At 33.2% G+C, this 24311-nt stretch overlaps 1 protein-coding gene across 1 annotated transcript; it reads left to right on the top strand.

The window, feature by feature from the left end:
- The first annotated feature begins 9319 nt into the window (after positions 1–9319).
- LOC138308147 (adrenocorticotropic hormone receptor-like) lies at positions 9320–15101 on the top strand. The gene is made up of 4 exons (XM_069249088.1): positions 9320–9355; positions 9588–9756; positions 10047–10216; positions 13821–15101. Exons 1-4 carry the CDS (start codon positions 9320–9322, stop codon positions 14721–14723), a joined length of 1278 nt encoding a protein of 425 aa, XP_069105189.1. The 3' UTR covers positions 14724–15101.
- Positions 15102–24311: the final 9210 nt, after the last annotated feature.

Genomic DNA, 24311 nt, shown 5'->3' with positions numbered 1-24311 from the left:
CAACACTAAAATAACTATACTGAAATTATTGGAGGCGGGATCGCATTTTCATAGCCTCAAATATAAATTTTGCTTATTTACGTAGATCACTTATATTTTCGCAACATAATAATTGTATCAACTTGTACATAGATGGTTTACGCCAATAAAAAGGTTTTATGTATTTCTTTCTTAAATCATGATAATTAATACACATCTAACCAGGGCACAATCTTTGTTCTCTAGCAGTATCGGTATATCTGCCTGTTTCGATAGCCAAATTATGAGCAGATAGACCAAATTTAGATAAAACATTTCGGCATTTAGGAGGTATATATTTGGTCAAATAGTGTTGTATAGTAAAATGATTCACAATATGCTTATATAATATACATTTTGATGAGGAATCCAATAAGCCTCTCAAATGTTGCTGACTTTGGTCAAACAGTCGTTGCTTTATCAAACATAATATATGTTTGTGGTTATACAGATAGTGATGATTCCATACATAACCAAAACCGATAGAAAAAAGACAATGTTTAACATGGTTTATCCAATTGAAACAATTACCAGTGTTGCTATTACTTAAATATGAAAGAGCGGAATTCAAAATACAGTTATTTGAGACCATTAATTTAAGCCAATACTTTATCATTCTGTACTTCCTTAAACATTCTAATGGATACCGGCCTAATTCAAAATATACCATGGCGTTACAAGTTGATCTCTTAACTTTTAGGATCTTCTTACAAAATGATAAATGATTTTTTTCTATATCACACCCTTTCGATGATCCCCACTACTCGCAAGCATAATGCAAGATGCTAGAAACATACGTGTCAAATAAACGTAACAAGGTTTCAAAATTTAAATATAAATAAAACACTTAGAAACAAGTGCAAACATGGCTTTACGACCTTGATCAGATAAATGTTTTTGAATTTGATTAAATTTATCATTATACTTCAGCTTTACACCAATATAGCAAAAATCGTTTACTATTTCAACTTCATTGCCATTATATCTCCACGATTCCTTTTCAAGTATACGTCCTCTATTTATAAACACGACTATTTTCGTTTTATCAGTATTAACAGACAATTTCCGCTTAGTTGAGTAACTATAAAGACTGTCTAAGAGGCACTGCAGCCCTTCAACAGTTTCAGAGACTCAGCCAGGTTCTTGATATTAAATTATGTTAATTGAACACATCAAACGTAAAATTAATACATACATACAACTTCATTAAAGTGAACAGTCGGGCTAGGATGGCTAAAGTCGCTAAAAATGGTGTGAATGTATCCAGTATAGTTTCTTATGAAATAGAAAAATAAAATCTCTCGCCAAAATCTGTGTGCGTACGAAGAAATTAATTTAAAGTATAGGAATCCTAAAACGTCCTCCCGGCTGACTATGTCCGTGGTTACATTTACACGCAGCCTCGCTTTCAATGCTTTCAACTTTCCTTTACTTTAATGGTCAGAACTGGGAAACGTAAGCAGAACTTGGCCGTCACATTAATATGTGAGAACTTTTGGAAGGCCATTGAACGCATGTAGACTGGTTTTCTTTGCCCGACTATTCACTTTAAACTTCATCTACATATACACTTAAATGCTAACTAAGTTTATGTTACTATGTTATCATACAGTTTATGTTTACACTGTATATGCCTGTTTTCATTAGAAATTACGTATACCTTTTTGACAATTTTACTGAAATGTACTGCAATATATCGTCATTTTTAGGGGTCCCATTGTACTAATTTGCCGACAATAATCTTACTGTTACGTTCATAATTGAACATGTACGATTATCCAAAATAGAATATATTATAAAATGTCATTGTTCGAACTATCACTTGCTAAAAAAATACTGTTTTTCGGGGTAAAATGCGTGTTCCATCTATCCGGAGTCTATCTTCTGTAGAAATGCTTAGGTTTTTTATAGTGTGATAAAAGTTATGCACATTGATATATATACATGTGTACATTGTATATATATAATATGCAAATTCGCCAAGTTTTACTGTTTTCGTTATTACAGTGTAACATTTAAAGCAAAAGATATCACAATTAATCCAAATATTACATTCTAACTAAAAAATATATTTTATTTATTAATATCTCATACTTAGTAATTATTTCATGGAGGATATTTTAGCGACCATCTGTATGTTTCCAAAAAAAATGCGAAAATATCATTCTTGATGAAAAATAGTTGGATTTTCTCAATGTCTTACATACAAATATAGATATAGTATGTTTGACTTCTTGTTAATTGTTTGGTATACAATGTACATGGTATACAACTTTACAATATGATATAATTTTAAAATTAGTTACATGTATATTGTTACATGTATCATTCTATATATAATTGAACAGTGTCTTGTGATATATTCTCTATATAGCTAAATTAGTACACATGCCAAGTTTACAAGCATTATTGTCTTGATTGGGTTCTCCTAATAATAACAAATTAAATGTATAAGTGTTTATGATAATGATAGTGGAATTTGTGTATTACTCTTGCTCTTCTTGTGACACTTCTCCTGAAACTTGGATGCAATTTTGTTCTTTATTCTTATCGCAATGATGAAACTAATAAAGATGTATCAAACAAAATATTATGCATATTTGTTTTTCTACTGTACTGTATATTGATATATCTCTATTTCCCCATTTTTGACAAACTATAGGTAGCTCAGGTAAAAGAATACAGGTAAACACAGGTAAAACTTAATATGGAACTGACTATAATTGGTTTTCTATTGTTCTCCTATACCAACACTTTTCTTTGTTCTCAAGTTGGCAAATTGAGAACACACCGTATTTAACATGTTGTCGTAGATGTGTGAAAATGAAAACTAAGTATCACTAAGATAATAGCACAGTGTTTAATTCCCCACCAATGTTTAACCGATTAAAACTGGACAATTATCGACTGTTACCCAGTCTTACAATAAAAACCGTTAATAAAAGAAACTATTGTATCACACTGTGGGATAAAATACACACTGACAGGGCCTTGGCTATAACTGAGGTGTTGATTAACTAGCAATGGTCATAATACAACGGACAATCATGATTGACGCGTTGCGTTCAGACCCATCTGCCAGTCAAATCGGGGTGTTCTCTGAACGCCAACATAGTTATCAACAATAGGTAGGTGTTGTTTTAGAAAACAATAGGAAGGCAATTATATACTGTTTCATATAAGCTGTCTTTATTTTCTACTGTAAAGTCACCAGAGATTTACCTGTATTTCAATCAGTATCATAGGTAACATTGGTGGGTTTTGGAAATAATTCCTTCAATTTATTCATTACAATATACAATGCATATTATGTAATGTAATATATAGATGTAATGTAGAAAATTATTAATTAAAGATAATCGGTGCTTTAATATACATAAAATCATATACATTATAAATGCTAAGAATTAATAAGGAGCTACATGCAGATTATCAAGAACAATGCGTTTTGGGTTCCAGGTGATATATTTTTTTACAAATTAAATCTCAATTTTATCAGAAAAACAGGATTGTTGAACAGTGTATCTTTAATGTAACAGAATGCTGTATTGACATAGGAGTTCGCCAGGGCTACATTCTTTTAGCCAACATTCATTTCTTGTGACCGTGCATAGTTGATTTCTTTTATACTTTTTTAAGTATTTGGTTAGAAAATTAATGGAGATAAACAATATGAGTATCATAAAGTTTAAATTAATTTTGTCGAAAAGTTTGACCTATTGATTATAGTTTAAGTTGGTAATATATTGAAGCCGACACAAACACGCATATATGATGTTTTCTAAACATTGGTAACAATATATAATTGGGTTTCAATGCTCTATATGTATTTTAGATACAAAATACTTTTAAAGGTCACTTAATTATGAAAATGAATACTAAATGAAATGAGATTAAAGACTGTTACTTTGAGTCTTAATCATATTCATTTTAATACACATTATAGATGTTAATATTATATTGCAATACTGGCAAAATTATTTCAAGTCCATATGTTGTAGGTCTTGTAATTCTCAAAAAGTTGCAAACAAGAATGAATCTCTTGATAGTGAATCAGGTTTAGAATTACTAATTAATAAGTGATAGGAGAGCAAGATGAAAACTTAAATCATTACATAGATGAAAACTCCTAACTTTCTTTCAAATCTATTACCTCACACAGTTGGTGAAAATACTCAATATACTCTAAGAAACAATAACGAGTATTCCAAGCTATCGACTATCCTCCACTCTCAAGTCTTTCTTACCGTCTACTTTAAGAAACTGGAATAATTTAGATAATGATATTAAGTCATTATCCATTTTTTCTTTTAAGACTGCTCTTTCCCAATAAATTAGTCTCTCATCGACCAATTTATTTTAGCTATGGTGACAGAAAATTGAATATTTCCCACACCAGATTGAGGTACAAATGTAGCACTCTAAATGACGATCTTTTCCGTTCAAATATAGTCGAATATTCTCGTTGTACAAAATGGGGAAATCATTGTGAAAATGCTTATCATTATTTCTTAGAATGTTCAAATTATTTAGATGCTCGTACAAAGTTAATTAGCGAAACTAATGAGCAAAATCTGGAAATACATCTTAATTTGCTGCATACAAAAGCTTTTACTACACAATTATTATTAAATTTATTTAAAGGAAGATTATTTGATTTGTTTGATCTGTATAAGATATCTAAGTCATCATGTATAATATGTTAATTTTGTTATAATGTTAGGAGACAGCTGTTTAAGTTTGAAAAACTTGTGCCTGATCCTTTTGTGTTTCACAATAAAATATGTTTAAAGTAAAGTAAGATAATTCCTTTTTGGATTTTTTCTTTGATATGACTGAATGGGAAAGTTACTTCCATGTGAAATAGGTTTCAAAGAATTTTACTTGATTTTAGTGTCAATCTATTGAAAATCTAATGAGATTGATACTAGAGATTTTAGATATATCAAGGAAATCTTTAAAATTCTTGAAATAAAATCATTGTGTATTTAATTTAATTTCATTCATAAATTATATTATTATATTTTCATAGATATTAACTGAAACATATATTATGTATGTATGTTTCTGATATTAATTCTGAACACTTATTGAAAAAAAACAATGTATGATAATCATTATACATTAAGATAAGTATCAACACAGGTAACTTTTACAGGTAAATTTACCTGTTGGCATTGGGACTCCTTTTAGGAAAAATACTATAACCACTGTCACAACAAACTACCCTACAGGTAAATCCAAAATGTTGGCGTTCAGAGATACACCCGTAAGTGTCTTCTCACTTAGCCAACATTCTGAATTTTGAGGTATACAGGTAAGGTATTTTGTTGGCCAGGTGAGACTAGGTGTGAAAGATAGAACAATAGCAGATAATTACAGGTAAGTTTATAGACTGTTTCATAAAACTTCCAACTTTTACGGGATTGTACTTTATGTTAAGAGAAAAAACGCTGGATATTTAAGCATTCGTTTTTAAAGAATATAAATTAGAATAGACAAAAAGTAATGACATTTTGAACATAGCTACTATTTTTTTAGTTATTTAATTTACAAATAAATATAAACCAGATGGATATTAAAAGTAACTATATAGTGAGAATATAGCTACTATTTTAAAATTATTTCCACTTAAGTTCATCAGCAAGCATTTTTCACTGTGCATATTTTAATATATGTACAGTTCTTTACTGCAAATGTAGTAAATGAGAAAAAATAAAAAATAAAAAAACAAAAAAAACATTAAATTCTACATCTTTTGTAGAATAGAGAGAGAGACACAGTAACAATTGTTGGTCTTAACCTGACAGCAATTTACTTCTTTCTAAAGCAAAAGAAATATATTTACCCAAATTATTAAATTCCTTTACATTTTGTGTATTTAATAATTGAATTTACTTTGACAAGCTAGGATTTCTGACATAATATGGTTTTATAAAATTTAAACTTCATACACCTTACATTTTATAACGAAATGGAATTCATCTTCAATATCATCATTACAAAATGAACATAATCAGGTATATTCCTGTATCTTCCCCTCTATATATTCAAATCATGTGCAGATAATCGGAATTTAGATATGTTTCTCTTAACTTTAATGTCTAGAATATTATTTGAATAAGGTTGACAAAAATAGTATTACCTATTATATATGATCGTCATGCTTTGGGCGATTTCGAAGTCTTAGTAAGTGTTGTGGACATCGGTCAAAACAGACAAAATCGGGGGCGGACGTTTAACAAAATATGCGTCCCTATTGCATTATAAGTATCACTCTAGATCTGTCTACACGTTGTGACGGGAAAACTTGACAAAATTTATGTTGTTGTAAAAGTTTGTAAGACTCATGTATGTTGAAAGAGGCAATACACTTTAATAATTCAAGTGACCAGGAAACGGTGATATTATTACAGGTGACCGCCTTATATCCCTACGGCCCAATAGTCCGAAGGCCCATTAGTCCTAAGGCCCGTTAGTCCGAAGGTCCAATAGTCCTAATTATATATAAGGCCCGTTAGTTCGAAGGCCCGATAGTCCGAAAAAAATAATATAACTGGAATTTATATGTGAACAGTACTCGAAAGGTTTATTACGGTTTTCGATGCAAAAGATTTGTTGTTAATTTGCTAAGGTATACTTAATTACACATGATCCCGGCAACATTTTCGTAATTAAGAACGGGAAATCCAACGAACGAGAAATCAATTTGATATGGCCTAGTGCACATTCTAAATGTATTTGTCTGTGAGAGCTTAGAATTCACTAATCTAGTTTCATTATGTACTTAATTATCTAACCGTTATATATAAATGATTTATAACTGAAGCGACGAACTGAATGCAAGGAAAATTGTTGAAATCGATCAATTTTGTAGCACATAAATGACTACACAAGTAACGTTTTATATCGTTATGTTTTCGTGACTTCACAAATTTACGTTCGGCGCGAAAACACACCCAACATCAGTCATTCGCCGTTGTCATCGTACAGGACTGACGGATGCCATTTTTTCAGCGATTTGAACTTTTACTATTTGATATAAGAGATTTGAAAGATGTTTTCATTGATGGTCATGGTCATGATACAAGAAGATGAGAATCGATACTGATTTTACGCACCGTTATGAATCTACGATTAGTTTGGTGTCGTCATTCAATTCAGCATTTCGTAGGAAAATGTCGTAGTAAAAGGAAGGTTTCCCACTTTTCCATCCTTCGAAATCCACCAATCACAAAGCAGATAAGTTATATAACACGTGTGCAATGAATAAAATCTATGAAATGGCTTTATTGAATGGGAAAACACGGAAGTCAAATGATCTAGACAGATACAAAACATCTCTCAAGGACTCCATTAACCATGGAAATTTGAAAGAAAATATTCATATTTAGAAAAAATAAGTATAATAGATTAACAGCGCAATTTAAAGACACAGTATACATATTTACGTGCTTTGTGTCGAGAACATAATGACCGAGTTACATTTATAATGCGTCATTCATAATGATTGGAAGTAATATTATAGAGCATATACTCTATCTTATATAAAAGTCATTCTTCTTACTTTATTCACATTTTACTCATATAGTTTTAGGCAGTAACTGAATTCATTATATATTTCAAGAAATCCTAAAAGCACATTTTAAGTGTGGTGAAATAACGTCTGTATCTGATGAAATATACAAATTGCATGTACTTGTTTTGTTAATAGATCAAATTTACAATTTGTAAATCGATGTCATGTTTTCTTTCATACCTATAGGTTTAATACTGGCTGGTCTAAGGCACTACTCAGGTCTCATAAGGCTGTATTGTATCCAATGGAGCGAGCCTCTTGACGTAAAAGCTTCAACAAAATTACTACTTTCTCGTTACAATTTTAACACTTTTCTTCGGTAAATGGGCTCGGATACAAAGAACGGAATTTGCGAGAATATATCACGCAGTTTGTATGTAACGAGAATTGATTTGCAATTGCGGTTTTTTTTCAAATATATTCCGAAATTCCAGCAAATTATAGAAGAAACATTGCAATGAAACGTCGAGGTATGAGAGAAAAATACTCTTTCATATGTGGATATGAATGATAGGGATATTCTACCCTCGGGATCATAAAATGTGGCAAACCCCTCGGCATTGAATGAGACTTATAGTCTAGCACAGGTTGAAAAGAAAAAAAAATACATATGACTCCGTGATTAGTCCTGATTTGTCATTGCTATGGTAACAGACATATTGTACCTCACAATGGTTTCGTGACACAATGTCAATAGGTCGTGGTCATATAATGCCTATTTCTGTCGCCTGAATTTTATGGCCGTCAATACTCACCGTTGACGTGTTGACTTGATATACTGTTAATTAAGGAGAACCAACACAACGTGTGGACACACACATGTATGTCTATCTGCATTTCTTAAAGAAAACATGCAGTTAAAATATTCTAAGCTTTACCTTTCACATTTATAAAAGCTAGAACTGTTTTTCTAAACTTATAAAAAATCAGATATCCATCTGAGTCAGTTAAAGTGCAGAAAAGGTTTAAGATGTCAGGTGTATTCAAATAAACTCTGTCATCACCACGTTTTTATCATCGTCGATGACCGACGGTTGTGTTTTTATAATCTAAAGTTGTATGGTCTATAACCTTCGCTCTTTTTGTCATAGTGAAAACTGTTTAAGTGTTATACATATTTTTCTCAGTCTGTCTACGTTTTAAACTTTGTAATTTTAACACTTTTTATAAAGTTGCAGCACTGAAAGTATTTTTGATTATAAAAGTAAAAAATGTTTTTAACGTGTACACGTGAAAAATATACTCGAAATATGCCGAATTATTCCGAACTCTCCCGAACATCGTCGCGACAATCTCGAAGTAATACGAATGACGTTAAATCAAGAAAAAAAGCCAACAATTTTTTTATAAACAACACATGTGGTCGACCTCATCAGACTGGATCTACAAAGAAAATAATGCTCGCACATTGCAATATTTGATAAACACAATATTTTACGGCAATGTGTGAAATGGATGTTTCATCTGTGGACAGGTATTTTTGATGGCAGACTGGATTCAGGTTTTAGACACAACGGCAAAACCGACCAAGATACCCCCACAGTTATGCCCCCTTGTTACAAAAACATAGGTACGGGTGTGCGTTATCCTCCAGCACATCAATTAATTAATTTGGCGTGATTGATTTTTATTGTTATTATTTTTTGGGGTTTTGTTTTGTTTTTAACAACAGGTTAAGACCATCCAGCCGGAAGTTTGATGTAACACTGCGGATATTACACAATGATCAACGCGACGGTATCCTCATTATATGGCCAGGTACGTTCACACGATTCAAGAACTATACTAAACAATCAGGTAATTATAAGTTCACATGACTCAAGCACTATACTAAACATTGTTACAGTTTTGTTCCAGGGAGCTCCGTAGTGACGGACCAGTTTTTTGGTCGATATTTTGTTATTGTATAATGCGGTAAATGTTAACGAATTAGGTGTGAATGTGATCTAGTCTACATTTTTTTCTGATATGTGTGTTTCCTGTCATCAAGTATAAATCAGTTACTTATAAAAAGACAAAAAGCAAAACCGGAAGTTCAAGGAATCTTGGAGGCTCCGTAGCAACACGAGCTAAATCCATTTCAAAGTCTGGATCCAAAGCAGCCGTTTTCCAATCAGATGAATACTCTCAGGATACGGGTACAGATACGGAGAGTGGCTGTAAGTTATGCTCAAAACAATACGTAGAAAGCAAAACGAAAATGATGAAATGTGATAGATGTCAAAGTAATTTCTGCATTGGATGCCTAGACTTTGACACACTCAAATATGAAATCCTATCAACATCGGACTCCATGTGGTTTTGTTCACATTGTAGGGTGACAGTGGAAAAAGTTTATTGACGGATAGGAAGATCGAAGAAATATGTCGAGAAATAATGGAAGAATATGAACAAAGGATATCAGAGCTGGAAAGATTGGTAAATGTGAAATATAAAACTGATATAACAGATATCAAAACCTGTATACATTATGAAGTTAAAATACAGATAAAAACAAAGGAATCCCAGCCAAATACGGATGTGATCGTGTCAGAAATGAGGGATACGAAAGAACGGGGAAATAACATCGTCCTATTTAAAACCCCTGAGCAATCTGAACACGACGGAAGAAAACGAATGGTTCGTTTGTTTGTTTGTTTCATTAATTAACGTCCTACTAACAGCTATGGTCATGTAAGGACGGCCTCCCATGCATGCGGTGTGCTGCGTGTATGTTGTGCAAGGTGTGTGTTTTGGGAGACTGCGGTATATTCATGTTGTGACTTCTTGTATAGTGGAACTTTTGCCCTTTTTATAGTGCTATATCACTGAAGCATGCCGCCGAAGACACCAAGCGACACACCCCACCCGGTCACATTATACTGACAACAGGAGAACCAGTCGTCCCACTCCCTGTATGCTGAGCGCTGAGCAGGAGCAGAAACTACCACTTTTATTGACTTTGGTGTGTCTCGGCCAGGGGACAGAACCCAGAGCCTTCCTCACAGGGGCGAACGCTCAACTCAAGGCCAAAAGTGAGGCGGTGCCAAGGGAGGCATTAGGAAAGCTAAAGTCAGTTAGGAAGAAGAGAAAAGATAAGATCCTAAATTTAGTCGCCTTTTACGATCATGCAATAGGGACAGCAGGTAAAAAACGAATGGAGGCCGATATAGAGATGGTAGAAGACATGTTGAATGCATTTGATATACATCAATGTCAACAAGTGAAAAGGATTAGGAAAGTTATTAGACTCGGAGACATCAGAAGCGAACGGCACTAGCCGGCCGGTTCTTGTGTGTATAGAATGCCCAGATACGAAGAAAACAATTTTCAGAAACATTAGAAACTGAAGGACCATTATAAATTTTCCGCTGTTCAGATACGAAATGATCTAACTAAAAGCGAAAGAGAAAGGGAAAGAGAGCTGAGTAAAGAGCAAAATCATTGGAAACAGAAGACTATATCTATCGTGTTCGGGGACTACTATGGAATAGGAAAATCATACACTTTCCTAGAATAATAACTAATTGAAGGACAAGGAACTTTTCATATGTTGTTTTTGGACACAATATCAGAATAGGATAATAAAAAAAAAAAAATTAAAATTATTAGATCAAATTATGTTAGAGTGATTTAGATATGGATATAGAGGCATATGCTTGCCTGCGTCCATTGATTTACTTATTACTTATTACTTATTACTAAACGATTAGGTAATTATATGTTCACACGACTCAAGCACTATACATATGTACAAAGTGATCAAGTAATTATAACTTCACATAACTCAAACACTATACAAAACGATTAGGTAATTATAACTTCACATAACTCAAGCACAATACTATTCGATTAGGTAATTATAACTTCACATAACTCAAGTACAATACTATAGGATTAGGTAATTATAACTTCACATAACTCAAGCACAATACTATACGATTACGTAATTATAACTTCACACAACTCAAGTACAATACTATACGATTATGTAATTATAACTTCACACAACTCAAGCACAATACTATTCGATTAGGTAATTATAACTTCACATAACTCAAGCACAATACTATTCGATTAGGTAATTATAATTCACTAACTCAAACTATACTCTTCACATAACTCAACACAATACTATACGATAGGTAATTATAACTTCACATAACTCAACACAATACTATACGATTAGGTAATTATAACTTCACATAACTCAAGCACAATACTATACGATTAGGTAATTATAACTTCACATAACTCAAGCACAATACTATACGATTAGGTAATTATAACTTCACATAACTCAAACAATACTATACGATTAGGTAATTATAACTTCACATAACTCAAGCACAATACTATTCGATTAGGTAATTATAACTTCACATAACTCAAGACAATACTATAGATTAGGTAATTATAACTTCACATAACTCAAGCACAATACTATACGATTAGGTAATTATAACTTCACACAACTCAAGCACAATACTATACGATTAGGTAATTATAACTTCACATAACTCAAACACAATACTATACGATTAGGTAATTATAACTTCACATAACTCAAACACAATACTATACGATTAGGTAATTATAACTTCACATAACTCAAACACAATACTATACGATTAGGTAATTATAACTTCACATAACTCAAGCACAATACTATACGATTAGGTAATTATAACTTCACATAACTCAAGCACAATACTATACGATTAGGTAATTATAACTTCACACAACTCAAGCACAATACTATTCGATTAGGTAATTATAACTTCACATAACTCAAGCACAATACTATTCGATTAGGTAATTATAACTTCACATAACTCAAACACAATACTATACGTTAAGGTAATTATAACTTCACATAACTCAAACACAATACTATACGATTAGGTAATTATAACTTCACATAACTCAAACACAATACTATACGATTAGGTAATTATAACTTCACATAACTCAAACACAATACTATACGATTAGGTAATTATAACTTCACATAACTCAAGCACAATACTATACGATCAGGTAATTATAACTTCACATAACTCAAGTACAATACTATACAATTAGGTAATTATAACTTCACATAACTCAAACACAATACTATACGATCAGGTAATTATAACTTCACATAACTCAAGCACAATACTATACAATTAGGTAATTATAACTTCACATAACTCAAACACAATACTATACAATTAGGTAATTATAACTTCACATAACTCAAACACAATACTATACGATTAGGTAATTATAACTTCACATAACATAACTCAAGTACAATACTATACGATTAGGTAATTATAACTTCACATAACTCAAGCACAATACTATACGATTATGTAATTATAACTTCACATAACTCAAGCACAATACTATACGATTAGGTAATTATAACTTCACATAACTCAAACACAATACTATACAATTAGGTAATTATAACTTCACATAACTCAAACACAATATTAAACGATCAGGTAATTATAACTTCACATAACTCAAACACAATACTATACAATTAGGTAATTATAACTTCACATAACTCAAACACAATACTATACGATCAGGTAATTATAACTTCACATAACTCAAACACAATACTATACGATCAGGTAATTATAACTTCACATAACTCAAACACAATACTATACGATTAGGTAATTATAACTTCACATAACTCAAGCACAACACTATACGATTAGGTAATTATAACTTCACATAACTCAAGGACAATACTATACGATTAGGTAATTATAACTTCACATAACTCAAGCACAATACTATACGATCAGGTAATTATAACTTCACATAACTCAAGCACAATACTATACAATTAGGTAATTATAACTTCACATAACTCAAGCACAATGCTATACAATTAGGTAATTATAACTTCACATGACTCAAGAACAATACTATACAATTAGGTAATTATAACTTCGCATAACTCAAGCACAATACTATACGAGTAGGTAAGTTCTCACGACTTAAACACCATATACTTTATAGTTTCATAGAATACTGGTAACGTATGTTTTCTTACAAACATTGAAATGTACTCTAAATTTATAAGCCTTTTGCATGCTCCAAAGTTGTATCCCCACTGTTTCTTTTATGTATCGTATGGAATGGATTCCTAAATGTGACGTAGTTGAACTAAACGTAAGTTATTTATAAGACGTCAGCAGTATTGTTTTTCTGACTCTATTAACACTTTATACTGTAGGTGAACGTAACGGACATACTGGACGATGACCTTGACCTTGCAATAAAGCCGTACCTGCTGCTGATACTGTTCATCGAAGGACTGTTGTCTATTGTCGGTAACCTGATCATCTGCCTAATGACCATTACGATGCCAATCCTGAGGAAGAAAACCTACGTCTACTTCATCCTCTGTCTCAGCTTCAGTGATCTGTTGTTCGGATCATCCACGATTGATCATTATTTCCAGAGCCGCTTGGACTACATTCCAACATGGAGGTGTATTTTAACGTTGATCGTGTCACTATCGACATTCTTAATATCGATGACTCAAACTCTCTTGATATGTCTGGAACGAACACTGCGAATTACGAAATTTCCGAATAGTTCATCATGGGTGTCGGATAAGAACCGTACGTCCGTGGTACTAGTGTTGTGGGTGATCTGTTTCATGTATGTGTGCATACTGACTACTACAGCTTCAAAATACTGTTCATATGAGGACAGCACTGTGGAAGATATTCTTAGCAATTGTTCCTTTATTTGTATCGGAGTTTTTCTCCTGTTCACACCTATTTATATTGGTATCGTTTGCTTGTATATTTTCCTTTTGTACAAAATCAAAAAGTTGCAAACATCTGTACGTAATCTCAAATTCAACCCGGAAAATCCAAGTGAGGTAGCGGTCCACAGTTCGAGTCTGAAGCTTTTTAGAAACATATTCAAAACGTTGTCTGTTTTTGTAAGTATGTATATCATTTCGTTTACACCTTTTCTAATACTTCTAACTGAAAGTTTCATTTTCGGAAGCTTTGAGAGGAAACTGTTTGCCGTGGTGGCGATTCTGATTGCGCTTAATAGTTTGATATCGCCCTTACTTTATATATGGAGGTTTAAGGAAGTACGTGGGCTGTTTAAATGCTAATTAAATGCACTGATTACATACGAATTATCGTCCAGTGATTTTCGTCAGTTCATTGATATCACGATCACTTATATGGGACATGAAATGATGATAAATTAAGAAAAAACAAGATTTTTCCTTTTCAACACAAATATATGTATAAGAATACTATATTCATAAAAGTGGGACCTCAAAAGTAAAGTCTTAATTTCAGAAAACAAATATGTAATGTAAAATGTGTAAATATGTTTGCATATGATTGGGTGATGTGTTCAGTGCTACAATGTACATAAATGTACACACAATCATAATAGAATATTGTTCAATGCTGACTATTTATAATATATTTACAACTTGAAGATATGTATTGTGATAACAAAATATTTGATCGATATTCAAATGACGCATTATATAAATAAAATAAAATGTGTGATATTTCAATTATACATATATATTCAATATTTTTACATATAGATCTATGGACCAATGTCCGGTTATGAAGATTTTCATCATAACTCATTGCTCAATAGGCCATCCCTTTTTAAAAAAAGATAAATAATGATGCCAATTGTTTTGACCCTGTGGAAGATTTAATGTTAATAGTCAAGGGTCAAATGGTTTATTTGCATAAAATGACTACAACTTTCGAGTAGCGAAATTGTATTTTGACTTTCAGAAGTAATACCTTATATATTCTTCTTCATTATCTAATTTCTAATTTATTCAGTGTAAATTGTTTTGTTCATTTTTAAATGGAACATACACAGAAGGTCAGATAGGGTTAAGATCAACGTTATAAAATGGTTTACGTACAGTATTATGAACACGGAACCACTCATCAAAGTATATAGACATTCTCTAAAGCATGATATAAGATCCATTGCTATATCTTCTACCCTATACTACTATTTTATGACGTCTGACCCGAATTGTCTGGATGACCTTTAGCCTATAAGCCATATGCTTTGTCCATCGCCATCGCTTTAGAATTCCATTGCGGACCGTCTGCGTACCGTACAGTGTGTAAGAGTAGTTCAATCCACTATGTGAATATCTGTCAAACCCCTGAGGACAGACGGGAGGGGTCTCTAAAGGAGACCTTTACAGAGTTTAATGCTTTTAAGCATAATCCTCCTTAATCCTTGAATAAATGACAACCTAACCTAATCTAAATCATTGCAGAAGACATTCAAATTCTATATAAAGGAGACTAATCATATATAAAATTATTTAGTCTACGCTATCCGCAGAGATGGAGGGGTAGGGCTGCAGAAGGAAACTTTGTCGACTTTTCGTATTTAGGCTTTACACCCCGTTTACAATAGTGATATTTTATATACCACATATAACTACGAATTTTGGTGCTATTCTTGCTGCAAATTTTGCTGAATATAGCATACATGAAAATTCCGTACAATTTGCATTGAGAATGTGACCAAATTTCGGGTCGAAAATTCACTCATCAATTTTAGTTTGACAGGATAATTTATCTAAAAAAATAACAACATGTTTTTGAAATGTTTATACTCAAAAGATGTATGAATAAAACCAGCAGATTGTTTTGCAATTAATATTCAATTTGTGTAAGCAATTGAAAGGAAAATGAGCTGGAGAAATTAAGGATCTTCGAGCTTTCTTATATCAGAAACAGAAAAAGTAATGCTATTTTAGATGCACAAATAGTATAACCTAACTAAATATATGGGCAGTTTCTATGGGCCTTTTAACGTAAGCTTGAACACCATGTTTTGGTTGATCAACTCACGTTTGTGAGTATATTGTAATCTTGTTTTACCACACAAAAACTTTGTCGTCAAGGTCATGAACTATACGTTACATGTGTTGTGATAAATAGGTTTCTACAACCTTAAGATATATCTCAACACATTCAGATAATATTCAGTTGTAACATTAATTAGACCTAATACATGTACATCAGCTAAGTGGTCCTTATGGACTGCCTCGCATAGCAAGTTCCGAGGTATTAACCCAGGTTAATGGACAAACGTAAGGTACATGTAGTTCACTTTTTCCATATTTAGTTACACTGTGATACTTTTAATCTTGGTAATTTTACATGTGTCATTCTCTGTATACTTGTTTTGACACCATGGTTAGCTGTTTATCCCGTGCGTCGTAATTACAAATATGTACCTCCGTGAAGTTGATTCCTAGTTTCTAGTTCTTTATTCAATTACTAATTCGATTCCCTGATTACATATTCGATTTCTAGCGATTAATTAACATCAGACATGGTCCAAAATGCATTATTATGCATCGTAATGATCTATTTGACCTTTTAATTACATATTAAGGGCCAAATACTTATTCGATTTCTAGCTATTAATTATCATCAGGCATGGTCCAAAATGCATTATTGTACGCCACAATGATCTATTTGCTACTTGGCTCATGTTTGCACATTCCGTGAGCCTTGTAAGTGTAACCATTAGCACACCATAATAAGAGCACCATAAAAACACATAATACACTATGATATGACTACTCCTTTTTATGTTTCGCCTTTACAAAGAACTTTGTACGTGTACATTAATAAATAAAATCGCAAAGAAACGAAAGGGTCTGCATAACGCAGGTCTGTCTCATTTTTATCTTTTCTTGATGTATTGGTTCACTTCCGTAATGACGAGCGTTCTGAATAATTAAGGTTACCTAATCAGTACGGGAAGTCGTCTAGTGGCGGTCATTGTTGTTAGTAATGCCATCAAGTTTGTAGGATTCCTTAGGGTAAAACTTTACAATAATATAGCATATGCATCGTATTTGAACAACAAAAGGACAAAGTTTGTAAACCTAGCAATATTTTGCATTCCTATAAAACACTTCTTTGGTGAGGGTTAAACAAATTTTGTTCAAAAAGTTAATAAAAACTGTATGATTCATGGAAAATGTGTCAGTATGCTTACTAGTATATGAAATGTTTATGTAAGTTTTAAGATGAATACATAATCCGCAAAAATCAATTTACAATTGCTATACTTAACTTATTTCCTGATAGTACTATCATAATGATTGTAAAATGTGATACAAAATTGTAGACCACACTATGCCTTCATGGTCTGACCGTAAATGCACTATTTTCACTACACTGTACGACAAAATTTGATGTAATGATTGTTTTGTTTGTCCTTCTGACGCGAAAGGTTGGTATATTAGGGTGAAAAATCTAATAAAAACCCAAATAAACTACCTTTTTAATTCCGTCACACTCAATCTGGAATCCGACTCCGTCAGATAATTAAATACTATGATTCCTGGTCTGATTGGCCAGTTTATCACATTAATAGTCCCCTATCAAACTGCAGGTATACGTCAGGGACTGGGTCATTGTTTGTCGTGTGATGATAAGGCTATTGTTATCTACAGAGGAGCCAGTATCAGAACATGATCGGCTTACTTAGTACCCAATGTTAAAAAATGCAATTGGCAGAGTTCTGGTACTTAGGTATGATAAGTTGACACTGACGACTAGACAGCCAAATTTTGTTCTGAAATTTTTTTTAGTAAATATATAAAAAAAATGAAAAGATGAACGCCTCTGTTCTGTCTTCTCCATTTTATTACATTCTAATTCTAGTAATACATCGATACATCATTTCTGGTAAGAATCTCCGGATTTTAACCGTCAGTTACCACTCATTACATTAAAGTTAAAATATAATCAAAACGATCTGTAGTCCTTCTACTGATTCGGAAATAATAACAGTGTCATCAGCATAAAGGATAAGAAACATCTTGATAAATAATCCAATATCAGCACTCAACCTTTGAGTAGTTTGCAGACAACTGGCATCATTTTCGTAAACAAGTCTTGTAAATCATTTAGATAAATCGCAAATAAAAAGATGACAAATTTTCCTCGTTTTAGACCAATATTACATTGAAATAACCCTGACAGTTCAGTCCCTTTCTTGACACACGCTTTCGTGTTGGCATATCAGCTAATTATGACTTACTATTTTCCCGGCAATGTTACTTTTTAAACATTTTTCCATAATCCTTTTCTCTATACAGAGTCGAATGCTTTTTAGAAATCTACAAAGAACAATATAGTGTTTCTTGAGTGATGCATTATTACAGATATATAGGGTATGTAAAACAAAAGTATTATCAACAGTTTTACTACATCGATTTCCCACGATTCTGGGATACACACCGTATTTACATGTAAACCAATATTGAACAATTTACGATAGACATTTAAACATAGGTCCAGTGTTCTTTTTATATATTCATTTATAATACAGTCTATACCACCTGCCTTATTATAACTAAGATTTTTAACTGCATGCTTTATTTCATACACAGTAATTACATCATTCAAAGTATCATCAAACAAACCATCATTTACATCATCGAAGTCAAAATGTTCGTCTGTATTATATCCCTTATTAAGATCTTTTAAATAATCAGTTACTCAATTTTAATATCAACGTTTTGTTCATAAGAATTACCTTCAATTCCATTCCATAACTTCCAAAATGTTCTTTGGTAACTAATGTTAAAAAACGAAACAGGCAAGTTCCCGGTACTGAGTGATGCAATATATACATTCCTACTCTGACGATTAGACAACTCAGATTAAATTGGAAAATGAGAGATTGGATACCCATAGCTAACTAGCTGCACAAACATTTACCCATACCCTAGCATAAATTAGTAACTGCACATTACATACCAAAGCATAAACTTGTAGCGTGCATAATCATACAATAGCATAAACTAGTAACGTGCATAATCATACCCTAGCATAAACTAGAATCGTGCATAATCATACCCTAGCATAAACTAGTACCGTGCATACTCAAACCCTACTGCTAGCATAAACGAATAGCGTGCATAACTGTACCCTAGCATAATCTAGTAGCGTGTATACTTAAACCCTAGCATAAACTAGAAGCGTGCATACTCAAACCCTAGCATAAACTAGTAGCATGCATAATCATACCCCAGCATAAAGTAGTAGCATGGTTAATTATACCCTAGCATAAACTAGAAGCATTCATCATCAAACTTTAGCATAAACTAGTAGCATGCATACTCTAAGCCTAGCATAAACGAATAGTGTGCATATTAAAACCCTAGCGTAAACCCGTACATTAACTAGTAACATGCAAAATCATACCCTAGCATAAACTAGTAGCATGTATAATCATACCCTAGCATAAACTAGTACCGTGCATAATCATACCCTAGCATAAACTAGTACCGTGCATAATCATGCCCTAGCATAAACTAGTAGTATGCATAATCATACCCAAACATAAACTAGTAGCGTGCATACTCAAACCATAGCATAAATTAGTAGTTTGCTTAATCATACCCTAGCATAAACTAGTAGTATGCTTAATCATACCCTAGCATAATCTAGTAGTATGCTTAATCATACCCTAGCATAAACTAGTAGCATGTATAAGCATACCTTAGCATAAACTAGTAGCATGCATAATCATACTCAAGCATAAATAAGTATTTTGCATAATCCTATCCTAGCATGACTAGTAGTTTGCATAATCAAACACTTGCATACGCTAATAGTGTACATAGTCATACCCTAGCATAAACTTGTAGCGTGCATATTCAAACCCTAGCATTAACTAGTAGCATTCATAATCATACCCTAGCATAAACTAGTAGCGTGCATAATCATACCCTAACATAAACTAGTAGCGTGTACACTCAAACCCTAACATAAACTAGCAACGTGCATACTCAAACCCTAGCATAAACTAGTAACGTGCATATTCAAACTCTAACATAAACTAGTAGCGTGCATACCTAAACCTTAGCATAACATAATAGCGTGCACAATCATACCATAGCATAAATTACAGTAGTAGTGTGCATACAACGATAGTCCTCCTTTGAGTTGGAGGGGTTATCAGTGTGTTATATGGACCTTATTGTATGTAAGAGGAATTGGACCTACTAGAGTAAGAGTATGCATTCAGTTTTCTGAAGCACATTTCTTCAAGTTGTGTTTTGTATATAATTTTGAATTGATGGTTTTACGTTACAATAAGATCGTAGACTCATCTATATCGTTATTTACATTTTTACCCACACTAATTTTTTCTATTTTTAACTATTCCGAGATTACATTGAAAATGTCCTTAGATAAATTTAGATTAATTTGATTACCTTAAGTCCATAAATATGACAAATGTGATGACAATGTATAATAGTTTAATATGCATGAGACGCGGAGACTGAATGCCAGAAAATGATTTATGAGTATGCAAGCTCCCAATCTATGCTAGGGTATGAGTATGCAAACTTTTAGTTTATGCTAGGGTATAAGTATGAAACATACCAATTCGTGCTAGTGTATGAGAATACAAGCTCTTAAACTATGCTATGGTATGAGTATGCAAGTTTTCAATCTATACTAGTAGGCCATAGGCTAAGAGGGTCCCACATGCACTCCCCTTCCCATACCTCCGAACCAATATTTTTCTTAACCTTAATGACCCACTGATCACAAATCGAAATGTTAACATTGCATAAGTTGGGATAAACTTCCGGTTATGACGTCATCAATATGGCCGCATCTCGAATTTCACTAAAAATGAAAAAAAATAGTCATAACATTAGCATTTTTCAACCGAAATAGATAAATGAGGTATCAAAATGGCCACAATAGAACAACAAATACATATCAGGACCAAATAATCCATTATATGTAAAGATTTTAAGCTCAAAAATGGTAAATTTTCAGCAAATTTTTCATATTTCGGCTTGACGCAGCAAAAATGTTTTCCAATAGCAAACTATTATTTCTAATCAGTTATTTGACCACTTATCAATCAGTTTAAACAAAAACAACAACAGAAACCAATGTTAACATTGTATAAGTTCCGGTTATGACGTCATATGTCCAATTAAAATGAGGCTTGCATTCTCAGAATGTCACTAACGCAATATGAATAGAAAAATTTCTAATCAGTTATTTGACCACTTATCAATCAGTTTAAACAAAAAACACAGAAACCAATGTTAACATTGTATAAGTTCCGGTAATGACGTATCAAAATGACCGCCAATTCGAATTTCACTGAAAAGTGAAAATAGTCATAACATTGACGTTTTTCACTGAAAAAGACAAATGAGGTATCAAAATGACCACAATAGAAAAAAAAATATATATCAGGACCAAATAATCCAATACATGTATAACTTGTATGCAGAAAATGAAAAAAATTAGATTTTAAGCTCAAAAATGGTAAATTTTCAGCAAATTTTTCATATTTCGCTTGACGCAGCAAAAATGTTTTCCAATAGCAAACTATTATTTCTAATCAGTTATTTGACCACTTATCAATCAGTTTAAACAAAAACAACAACAGAAACCAATGTTAACATTGTATAAGTTCCGGTTATGACGTCATCAAAATGACCGCCATCTCGCATTTCACTAAAAAGTGAAAATAGTCATAACATGGACGTTTTTCAACTGAAGTAGACAAATGAGGTATCAAAATGACCACAATAGAACAACAAATACATATCAGGATCAAATAATGAAATATATGTTGTGATTCATCCGCAGGAAATGAACAAATAAGAATTTGAGCTCAAAAATGGTAAATGTTCAGCAAATTTTTCATATTTGGCTTGACGCAGCAAAATGTTTCCCAACAATAAATTATTATTCGTAGTCAGTTATTTGATCTCTTGTCAACTAGTAAAAACAACAACAACAAAATATAGAAATGCGAAAGAGAATTATTGTTATACCATCATTTGGTTTACAAAACATCATTGTATGCATATACAGGGCATATAATTGTTATTTTTTCCAAACCGGCTATTAGCTATTGACGAGTTAGATCTTAAAAAAATTGAATTTAAAGTTGGCTGAATATCTAAGTGAGACTTCAAAATAATCCATTTTCATGTTCGAAATTTTGTAGACTAGTAGCGTCTCAAACTGTATTATTACAGCTAAACGCCAACTAATAGCTATATGGTATCAAATTAAAACTGAGGTAAGCCTGTCATTCGTTTATAAACCATGACATGTATGCACCACCATTAAGGGTTCTATGACACTCCAATCCATGTTCTGGTAAGAGTATGCACTGGTACCAATATATACTAGGGTCGTATGAGATGCACACTCCCCAAATCCTTGCTAGGGTTGTGAACCCTCATTGACATACTGCTATGGTATAGGACTATTGCACACTCCCAAATCCATGCTATGGTAGGGACTATGCACACTCCCAATCCATGCTATGGTAAGGATGTGTATGCACACTCACCAATCCATGCTATATCTATACTAGGTATGACTATGCACACTCCCAATCCATGCTATGGTAGGACTATGCACTCTCCCAATCCATGCTATGGTAGGACTATGCACACAATCCCAATCCATGCTATGGTAGGACTATGCACACTCCCAATCCATGCTATGGTTGCACACAACTCCAATCATGCTATGCACAATCTCCGCACATCCCAATCCTATGGTAGGACTATGGCTATGTAGGACTATGCACACTCCCACCATGCCAATCCCAATCCATGCTAGGGTATGACTATGCTGCAACACTCCCATCCATGCTATGGTCGGAGTATGCACACTCCCAATCCATGATATGTAGGTACTGAGTATGCACGACAATCCCCAATCCATGCTATGGTAGGACTATGCACACTCCCAGTATGCACACTCCATGCAATGGTAGGACTATGCACACTCTCCCAAGCCATGCACTATGGTATGAATATGCACACTCCCAATCTATGCTATGGTAAGGAGTATGCACACTCCCAATCTATACTAGGGTAACTGAGTATGCACACTCCCGATCCATGCTATGGTATGGACGTATGCACACTCCAAATCCTATGCTATGGGTAGGACCATGCACACTCCCAAACTATGCTATGGTAGGGACTATGCACACTCCCCAATCCATGTTAATGGTAAGAGTATGCACACTCCCAATCTATGCTAGGGTATGAGTATGCACACTCCCAATCCATGCTATGGTAGGACTATGCACACTCCCAATCTATGCTAGGTAATGAGTATGCACACTCACCAGATCTATGCTATGGGTATGACCTAGCACACTCCCAATCTATGCTATGGTATGAGTATGCACACTCCCAATCTATGCATAGGGTAAGGACTATGCACACTCCCAATCTATGCTATGGTATCGAGTATGCACACTCCCAATCCATGCTATGGTAAGAGTAAATGCACACTCCCAATCTATTCTAGGGTAGTGATTTATGCAATCCACTCCCAATCCATGCTATGGTAAGAGTATGCACACTCCCAATCTATGCTATGGTATGAACTATGCTCACTCCCAATCTATGCTATGGTATGAGTATGCACCACTCCCAATCTATGCTATGGTATGGACTATGCACACTCCCAATCCATGCTAGTGGTATGAGTATGCACACTCCCAATCTATGCTATAGGACTATGCACACACTCCCAATCTATGCTATGGTAATGGAGTATGCACACTCCCAATCCATGCTAATGGTAGGAATATGCACACTCCCAATCTATGCTATGGTAAGAGTATGCACACTCCCAATCTATAACTATATGAG

The sequence above is a fragment of the Argopecten irradians genome, chromosome 14 (genome assembly GCF_041381155.1).
Source record: "Argopecten irradians isolate NY chromosome 14, Ai_NY, whole genome shotgun sequence".
NCBI lineage: Eukaryota > Metazoa > Mollusca > Bivalvia > Pectinida > Pectinidae > Argopecten > Argopecten irradians.
This window is presented reverse-complemented; position numbering and strand designations above follow the sequence as displayed.